We start from the raw sequence: 10,790 nt of genomic DNA on the forward strand, positions 1-10,790 counted from the left end.
AGATCCCATTTTTGCACAGAAAAAACAATCTATTGTTTGTCATCTGTGTATGCAACCTGGCCATAAAGCTATCCAGTGTCATGCTGCCAAGCCATTGGGTATCACCGTAAGTTGTAACCCTTCTCCACTTGTCTCTGGTCCATTCATCAAGTCTTCAATCAATTTGACTGGTTGCTGGCCATGGTTCTACTACAGATTTCTTGTTTTCATTGATCAGCAATTAGATCATGTTATAAACCAGCTACATATGACTGACAAATCAGCTCCATTTGACTGATGCACCAGGTATATTTAGTCAAATATGACTTAGAAACTATCTATTATTTCATTGACAGTCATTAGAGGATGTGAGCAACCAGGCCCAGTTTCAAGCAACACAACAACTTCTGCAGCACCAGCAGCACATTTTACAAGGACTACAGCAGAGAGAGAGAAGACCCTTAGACCAGATCACATGTTTCAAAGTAATTTCACATTTTAATCGGGTTCAAGTGTGTCAAGAAACAGCTCTAACACAAAAAAGGTTTCGTCCAAATAAATACAAATTCGAGGAAGTTTGCGTTAGATTTCAAACAGAATTAACTGTTTCTAATGCCCACAAAAAGTAGATTTTTAACAGATTTAACTATTTAAAATGCCCACAAAAAATAGATTTGAAACACATTCAACTATTTAAAATGCCCACAAAAAATAGATTTGAAATAGATTCAACTATTTATAATGCCCACAAAAAATAGATTTGAAATAGATTCAACTATTTATAATACCCGCAAAAAGTTTGAATTTAAGAATCACATCCTCCCTCTCATGTCCACTTTGGAAAGTGTCCTCTGCCCCCCCCCCCCCCCCCCCCCCCCCCATGTAGACAGGTAGGTTGTGTGAAGAATATAAACTTTCATGTTTTTAAAGTATACATAATTTACATCACATGATGAACACTTCATTTTTAAATGAAAAATTGCAAGTATTATATTCTGTAAAAGTTGAAACGTTAGGAGGTTTCATTCCCCCCCCCCCCCCCCATTTTGAGTTTTTTACTTTTAAGCTAACCACAAATGCCATGATTTAAAATATAGATAATACATTACATGATTATAAATATAGATCATAGATGCCATCATTATTAATAATATAGATAGCAGATGCCATTATTATATAGATAACAGATGCTAGATAACAGATACCATGATAGAATTACCTTCTGACCTAAGATAAAAATCTTGGACATTGAAATGTAGACATCAGATATTTTGTGTTTGTTTGAACATAGAAGTATTTTGATTCAATATGAGGACATGATATGTTTTTCATTGAAATGTTTCTTGACCTAATCCCAAATTATATTAGTTCACATGTTCAACACTTGGTTCACATGTTCCACACTTGGTTCACATGTTCAACACTTTATTCACATGTTCAACACTTTGTTCATGTGCCTAACACTTTGTTCACATGTTCAACACTTTGTTCACATGTTCAACATTTTGTTCACATGTTCAACACTTTGTTCACATGTTCAACACTTTATTCACATGTTCAACACTTTGTTCACATGTTCAACATTTTGTCCACATGTTCAACACTTTGTTCACATGTTCAACACTTTATTCACATGTTCAACACTTTATTCACATGTTCAACACTTTGTTCACATGTTCAACACTTTGTTCACATGTTCAACACTTTGTTCACATGTTCAACATTTTGTTCACATGTTCAACACTTTGTTCACATGTTCAACACTTTGTTCACATGTTCAACACTTTGTTCATGTGCCTAACACTTTGTTCACATGTTCAACACTTTGTTCACATGTTCAACACTTTATTCACATGTTCAACACTTTGTTCATGTGCCTAACACTTTGTTCACATGTTCAACACTTTATTCACATGTTCAACATTTTGTTCACATGTTCAACACTTTGTTCACATGTTCAACACTTTATTCACATGTTCAACACTTTGTTCACATGTTCAACACTTTGTTCACATGTTCAACACTTTATTCACATGTTCAACACTTTATTCACATGTTCAACACTTTGTTCATGTGCCTAACACTTTGTTCACATGTTCACACTTTGTTCACATGTTCAACATTTTGTTCACATGTTCAACACTTTGTTCACATGTTCAACACTTTATTCACATGTTCAACACTTTGTTCATGTGCCTAACACTTTGTTCACATGTTCAACACTTGGTTCACATGTTCATCACTTTATTCACATGTTCAACACTTTGTTCATGTGCCTAAAACTTTGTTCATATAGTCAACACTTTGTTCATGTGCTCAACACTTTGTTCATGTTTTTAACACTTTGAAACGCAAAACCTGGTAATCAAACTGCCAAAACAAAAGTGGAGGCCAAAGAAATTTAAAAAAAAAACATGAGCAACTTGCTTTCATTAGATTTGCTAGTACATTGATAAGTAAGGCTGGTACATTGATAAGTAAGGCTGGTACATTGATAAGTCAGGCTGGTACATTGATAAGTCAGGCTGGTACATTGATAAGTCAGGCTGGTACATTGATAAGTCAGGCTGGTACATTGATTTTTTTTTACTGGTACATCAATACAATTCTAATTTGATTTTTTAAGCATTAATTTATGTATATTCGAATTAGATTAATGTCTTTTGATGCATGCAAAAAGAAAAACAATTTTCAAGCTGCTCGTTTTTGTGTCAGAGGCAGTTACTGTGTTGACTATTATATATAATTTATGTGCATAGTACAGTCTATAGTTGACTGATATTTTAATGTGTATGCTATAGTTTTTCACTCAAGGAAATCGCATATTTTTGTTTTCAGTGTGGAGAAAAGGGTCACTTTGCCAACAGATGTCCAAAAGGTCATCTAGCTTTTTTGTCAGCTGCAAATTATGCAATAAATCAAAGCCCAGGAACTGCTGTGTGATTCTACTTCTGTTGAGAACAAGGAACATTAGCATATTGTTGTCTAGAGAACAAGGAACATTAGCATATTGTTGTCTAGAGAACAAATGTTAAACTTGTATCTGCAGACTAAACATTTGATCAAGTTGGGCAAGAAATAAAAATGTTATTGTTTCCAATGTCAATTGTGTAACTAAAATAATGTATCTAAACTATGTAATATTTTTGTTTACAGTCTGATTTAGTGTTGACTTCATTAGGTTTGAAGCATAACCAAGTAATTTTAAAGCATGGTCCCACAAATACATGTGGTCAACTGTTTTTCTATCCTAATCAATATTTTGTTTTGTAGATATATATTCTGTTATACTCGCTGTTATAAGTTTTGTTATATGATTGAGATACAGTTCCTTTTTTGACTTGGGAGACAATGGATACACCTAGAGAAGTGAAATGTTCAGGGTGCTAATGAGGGTATTAGATAAAGATATCACTGGTTGCCCATACTGCATAATCCCTTTCTTTAATCCCTGTCTTTAATCCCTTTCTTTAATCCCTGTCTTGTCCTTTGTTGGTCTAAAGTTGCTGCCAACTTGGCTGGAGAAGCTACCACAAGTAAACCACTCCTGTTTGATTTTTGAGTTTTCTCTCCTAGAGTTGTTGGGGTCCTTTGTTAGAGCCTTATCTTTTTTTCTAAATATCTTTTTTTGTTTTTGGTTTACCTCTAGTTTTTTTAATGAGAAAATCCTTTCTCCTATAAAATCTTTAGAAAAATGTGTGTTCAGTTTATTGAATTTTTTATTCCCTTGATTCATTATAGAGTAGAAAAGGATAAAAAAATAAAATAATTATGACAAATATAAAAAACTTTAAAACAACAAGCTTTAAAATGCACAGAAAAAATAAAATAAAAGCAATGGTCGCTCGTGAGATCTCTTACCTATTTTAGTGACAAATGTTTTGCTAAAGTTTGTTTTATTTTCTCATTGTCAGTGCATTTAAAAGCTTGCTATTATAATTGCTTATTTTCCACTTAGTCATTTATTAGATATGAAGTTAACACTTCATAGGCCACAACTAAAAATAATTCTGTTAAAACCCAACCAGTAGCTTTTGATCTCCAAAAGAGAGTTCTATACCCTTACTTAGTTTGTTGTTGACACTGATGCTTAAAATCAGCCAACCGTGAAAACAGTTCACTGTTCTAAACTGACTGATCAAGTATTCGCTTGATATTTGTTATAAATTTAGAATTTTACAAATTAAATTTGAATTACTTATTGTCTATTTAATTAAATAAAAATTAATATATTGCATTGTCATCATTATCAAAGATGAAGGTATCTGGAAAGTTATGGTTAGGTCAATAAAAATCACTGGATTGGAAGTTGGTCAAAATAATAACCCTAACCCATTGGAAGTTGGTCAAAATAATGTACACAATTACCACATCCTACAAACAGACATTGCAAACTAAATAAAAAAGTTGTAAAAAAAAATTTTTTATACAACCAGGTATCTGATTGTTGCCCTAGAACTGAACTTCTTGGTTTGTCCTGTGTTCTGTATTTATTTCTGTTTATAAGGTGTGTGAGAACGTGTATGATCGCTTCAGTTCAGTCCAGTTCTTCTAAAAGAGCAGCATAGGTTGTAGGTTAGTTCTTTGTACTTTTCTATAGCTACTTTGTTAGTATTTAGAATAGCTTGTGTTTGTGTGGATCGGATTAAACTTTTAGTGTTCAGCGAGCCTTTGTTTTATTTAGTCTGGTGTTTTGTAACCCATGTGTGGTTGCTCATCTTATATAATGTGCGACAAACTGGATCACATGTAAAGGAGCATCAGAATTTTCACAACATGTAAATTATAATAAAGACAATTAACCTTCATTAAAAATTTATATATAAATATAAAATAAAGTAAAATATAACAAACATAATAACCAGAGGTTAAATAAATAAATAAGGTTAGGAAGTTAAGATACAGGTTCTAACTTCAGATAAAAAAAACTTCATCTTTTTGCCCCTTGCATGTTTTCCTCTGCATGTTTGTGGGTTTGTTTATCCTTTATGAATCTATTACTAAACCTTTCATTCTATTATCCTATATTTTGGAGAGTCTCTGCAAAATATAAACAAATTTCAAGGGTTCATGATGGTCTCATAATAAAAATAAGGAATGTATTATTGAATTTTTAATCATCTAGAGGAATAAACCGGTGAACGAAAAAAGTCACAGGAAAAGAAACCAGAAAAAAGTCACAAAGGAAAATTTTTATTGGAAGCAAGTCGTGGTGACTTGCTTCCATGGAAATCTTATTTTTTCTATAAATGTTTTGATTTGAGAATTTAAAAATTGTTGGTGTTTATTAATGTGGTTGGTGGTTTTTTTATAGTATATGTATAAACTTTAAAAGCATTAGGGTTTATAACAATAATAATAATAAAGTTAATTCACACAGCAACCTCATCTTTTGTTACGTATTTAGTCAAATACGCGGTTGAAAAATTAATTATATAAGTGTTAATTAAACATTGTGTTTTGCATGTTTTTTTGCCATAGGCCTTTCCTTGGTTCGCTTCTCCTCAGTCAGCCTTGTCTGTCCATATTGTGTGTTGTTGACATTTTGCGTCGATGACATCCTTTGCACAGTGTCAGATTTCTTTTTTTGTCCTATGCTTTGTTATGTAATGAACATGATAAATGAGAGCAGTACAGGTGGTTGAACTACTGTTGGGATGAGTTGAGGACAGCAAGTCACATCAATAAACTACTTCTTTATACCATGTGGCTCTAATTTAAAATTAGTAATTTTTAAAAATGCACTAAATATTTTAAACAAGCTTTTACGTAATAATGCACTAAAACAGTAGAAAATAAATTTTCATTAAATAAATAATAATCCACTACTATTTAAATAACTATAAACTATAAAGATATTCATCTTTAAGATATCGCGAGCTGCGGGGGAATTTTTATACCAGTGTCCGATAATTGAATATTCTTTTATAAAGGTATGTTAGGTTACTGGTAGTTAACTAAATACACACATAGCGGCTAATGCCAATGCTAACCTTGTCCCTAACCCCAACCCTAGTCCTGCCATATGCCTAACCCTAACAGTGGCGGAACTAGAAAAAAAGGGCCACCCCGCAAAAAAATGTTTTGGCCCCCCCTCCCCCCCATATAGATTTATATATATATATATATACACATATATATATATATATATGTGTATATATATATGTATATGAATATATATATGTATATATATGTATATGAATATATATATATGTATATATATATATATGTATATATATATATATATATATATATATATATATATATATATATATATACAAACACAGAATACAAACATTGGATACTCATTTCTGGCCAGATCGGGTTTTGAAAAAAATTCTTTTTTTTTTAAAATTTAAACAACTTGCAAAGTGAAGAAATTGCTTTTTAATTTGTTTAGTACAAATATATTATATATATATAAGGAGCTTAGGAGCGCCCCTATTAAACTTTTTAAATAAGGGAAATAAGTCATGGAAGTGTTTTGAACGCTTGCCTATCTATCACACTACAGCTCAGACATATATTTTTTTTTACACAACAGCATGTGTTAGCTACTGTATAACATCACTATTGCAGTAGATATGTTTGTTATTTAGAAAAACTTTTTTTAAAGTCAAGTCAACAATGCAAGAAAATTATTTTTTTAACTATGAAAAATTTGGTGAACGGAAAAAAAGTCACAGGAAAAAAAACAGAAAAAAAGTCAGTTTTGGCTAGGAAAAAAAGTCACAGTGGAAACATTTTATAGGAAAAAAAGTCACAAAAATCTTTTTAGAAATATTTTTATTTATTTGTTAAGAATTGTAAAATTTTGTATGTTTATTGTTGTGGGTTGTATTTTTCGATAGCATAAATTATTTATAGACGTTAAAAGCATTATGGTTTTTAACAATTGTAAGTAAAAATACTCTAAGATAATTTACAGAACAATCTCAACTTTTGTTATGTCTTTAGTTAAATACGCGGTAGAAAAGTTAATTATAAAAGAAATTTAGGCAAATTTTGCTGTAAACTATTCTCTGGTCGGCCTCTCCTCAGTAGGCATTGTCCGAACATATTTTGTGTTGTTGACGTTATGCGTCAATGACAGCCTTTGAACCTTGTCGACCTTCTGTTTTGATCGTAAGTTTTGTTATGTAATGAGCGTGATAAATGTGGGCAATAAAGGTGGTTGAACTAAACATAACTATTGTTGCCATGAGTTGAGGGCAGCAAGTCAGATGAACTTACCATTTCACTGTAATTTAATGTTGGTATTTAAGAAAAAAAAAACACGATGAAAAACTTGGACTTTGGAGCATTCTATTAAATGCTACTAATCTTAAGTTTAACATAATTACAATCACACACTTCATACTAAATATTTTTAGATGAATTATAAAAATTACTATGCATATACAGCCTACACACATTACATTTACTTAATCCTAAGTTAATTTGTACGCTCAAAATATTTAATACATAAAAGTATTAACGAATATCATGCAAATATATATTTGTGACTTTTTTCCTGCGACTTTTTTTCTGTTTTTTTTTCCTGTGTTTTTTTTCCTGCGACTCTTTTTTCTACAATCAAAAATTTACTATAGTCGGCTATGGGCCCCTAAAGGGCGTGCCCCCCCCCCCCCCCCCCCAACACACTTATTTTATGGAAGAGTCTACAATCGGACATCGGTATCTAAAATCATCCTATTTCTTTTATTTATATATAACACATATGGTTACCAACCAAGGGGGGATAACAAATAAAGTTTTAATTCATTGAGTTGCGGCCCCTATGGGGCCTTAGCCCTGTTGATGTAGTTGTGTTGCATGCTCTTGTGAGCGATTTTACCTGTGTCCCATGTCATGGGACATGGGACTATGGAGTTTTCGTGCCTAGCCGTGTCAGTCACACGCAAGGCTGCTGTCTGTGGACACGGTGACCAAGATATAGACCTAATGAAGGTAGTGTGGTTATATAAATTATGTTTGTTAAAATACTTATTTGTGTATTCCTGCTAGTGCTGTATGTGCACACTAGTTAGGTTGAGTATTTATTTAAGTGGATATTGTTGTACTACTTATTGGCAGTGTTTCTTCCAGACTTTTTTCTCCGGGGGGGCACTTGAAATCTTCGGGGGGGCGGTAAACTTTCTTCGGGGGGGCGGTCACTGTTAAAAGTATATATTTTCTATATAAATTATATAAATTTCATTTCGTTCGGGGGGGGGGGGGGGGGGGCGGTAAAAAATTTTCGGGGGGGGGGGGGGGGCTTCGCCCCCCCGAAGAGATGCCTGGAAGAAACTCTGCTTATTGATACTTGTTGGCAGTACTGTGTACTGGCCGCAACATATTGTATTGTACCCGTGTATGTTGTACACGTGGTGTTATCATGAATATAACTTTTTCTTTACATTTGTTTTAGAGCTACAGTCTTCTCTGTTTTCTTTTTGGTTTTTCGTTTGGTATTCATCTGTAATCGTCGTACAACTGTGTTCTGTATCTCCGTCATGGCTCGACGTAGTGAATAAAGCGAGTACTTGACAACAACTGTCGGTGTCATTGTGTCCTAAATCTCAGGGTCAGCCCGTCTTAACCACAACATGTCAGTGGGTAAAAGCATCCCCACTGAGTGAGGGTTACATAGAAATTCATATGCGTTTTTTGAGGAAAAATAGGAGAATGAATAGGAAATGAATTTCATCGATCTGTCGGAAAAGGGTATTCAAGTTATAGCCGTAAATTCCGGTTATGGGAAATGGCTGAAAAGTTGATACAGAACTACATATTTGAAGTCAATGGCCTAGCCAGGATCATCTCAAGGTGGGAGGTTCAAATTTTATATATAATATATATATGTTACGGTCAAAGCCCGAAGTGCGACCAAAGCACGCATTGGCCGGCTCTCTTGGCCAAAGCCCGAAGAGCTTAGCACTGAGAGCGTATTTCGTACATTGGCCGGTCATTGCACGCAATGGCCGGTATGTCCTGGCCAATGTCCTATCTAGACTAAATTGTGATTGTGTTTTCATTATTCTATTTTGACAGAGTTCAGACAAGATTTTGGTAAAATATCGATGTTTTAAGAAAAATTGAACTGCAATTTTGAGGGGGGCTGTAGGCTGAGGTGTGACGTCATTTTAGGGATGGGAGTCTGGCTTTTTCTGACGACGTGTGACGGAGGGTGTAATAGATTGTATTTTTAATAATGATACACTGGACGATAAAGCCATGTTGATTGTATCTAGTCTTTATTCAGCTACCCGAAAGACACATGACATACAAGGGACATCACTCAAAACAACATTATAAATATAAGACTAATACAAGAAGAGTGAGCTCCCTTGACTTCACAATTCTCAATATATTACATCCCTTTACCCTTAGTAAACAACAACACAGCTCTCAATAGAACAAATGATAGTATCCTAAAATCACCAAATATATTGTAACATGAACATTATATGATTTGAATCATTTGGTAGATTACATCCTTACAAACAAATGCAAAATATGCTACAACATAATTAAAATACAAATCAATGATGTCAAAGTCCTCTTGACCTTTAAAATCATAGGTCTAACTTATCTGGGACTTTGATTGTCCTGTTTGACCTTCTCAGTGACTTTTGATACTCAAGATTCTGACCATCTGGACTCTCTAGCTCAGGAAGTCTAGGATCTAAATAATTAATTCCAGAATTTACATTTTCTGACTCTAGAGTACTTGGTTCACTCATATCAACAGAACTTGGTTGTGGAACAAACTGAGTTGGTGTGAACTGGTCAGATTTGGTGGGATTGACAGATTCACACTTATTATCTGCACAAGTTATTTTTAACTGGTCTGCATGTCTACGGACAATAAGTCCATCATTTGTTTTTACTTTATAAGACACAGGTCCTGTACATTGAACAATTTGACCTGGCATCCATTTTTCCCCTCTCCCATAATTTCTCAGATACACATTATCATTAACTCCAAATTCTCTCTCAATGGATGTTTTGTCATGATTTACTTTTTGTGTATGTTGATGTTGGGAAACAGACCTTTGAACAGTTGGATGTAGTAGGTCAAGGTGAGTTTTAATTTTCCTACCAGCCCGGGGGACAAACTTTCACCCTCACACTTTCGATTTGCACCCGCCCCACCTCCACCCTGGTCGGGATTTGGCGAATTCGCTCTTAAACGACTATTTAACACTAGAATTAATCACATAATTAAGTGGAATTATCATTTTTCTCTATATATTGTGCTATTTTTTGCCTTGGTTTCCCCCCCCCCCTAAATGGTGTCACCCGGTGCGGTCCGCACCCCCTGCCCTCGCTTCGCCACTGCCTATACTCCGTATACGATGAAGTACTGAGGTGTAAATCGACGAAAACTGTCAAAATTTAATGTGATTTTTTTTATTTTCGTGCACTATTACAATACTTTCTCTATACTCTGTATGCGAGAAAGTGAAAAGGGCAATAACTCATGGAAGTAGTGTGAACCTTTCCCTTTACAGGTCATGTAGATTAAAACAAAAAAGAACAGTGCGTGCATCAGGGGCGGAACTACAGTGCCGCCAGACCCCGCAATGCGGGGGGGGGGGGCACGCCATTTAGGGGCCCACGGCCGACCCTAATAATTTTTATTATAGTTTTTAAAAATCTAATTTTCTTGCAATTTTTTACTTAATGTTTGTTTTGTAAAACGGTTACCATAGCTGCGGCTTGATTAACTTTATTCTATAGACACCATCCCCACTTGTATATTCTTTTTCCCTTTAAACCACTGTGAAAGCCAAGTCCTCTCTCTATCCTACAATTTAACTTAACAA

The 10,790-nt window shown here is 34.1% G+C and overlaps 1 protein-coding gene across 1 annotated transcript in view; it reads left to right on the forward strand.

The window, feature by feature from the left end:
• LOC131950296 (cleavage and polyadenylation specificity factor subunit 4) overlaps positions 1-4,642 on the forward strand; it is a 13,055-nt gene extending 8,413 nt beyond the window's left edge. The window contains exons 5-7 of the mRNA XM_059312402.1: positions 1-106; positions 336-464; positions 2,818-4,642. The exon at positions 1-106 is cut by the window's left edge and continues 24 nt beyond it. Coding sequence (XP_059168385.1) covers positions 1-106; positions 336-464; positions 2,818-2,922 — 340 coding nt within the window. The 3' untranslated portion in view covers positions 2,923-4,642. The remainder of the gene's footprint in view (positions 107-335; positions 465-2,817) is intronic.
• Positions 4,643-10,790: the final 6,148 nt, after the last annotated feature.

The sequence above is a fragment of the Physella acuta genome, unplaced genomic scaffold (assembly GCF_028476545.2).
Source record: "Physella acuta isolate Inbredline_101_S28 unplaced genomic scaffold, ASM2847654v3 ptg000750l, whole genome shotgun sequence".
Taxonomy (NCBI): domain Eukaryota; kingdom Metazoa; phylum Mollusca; class Gastropoda; family Physidae; genus Physella; species Physella acuta.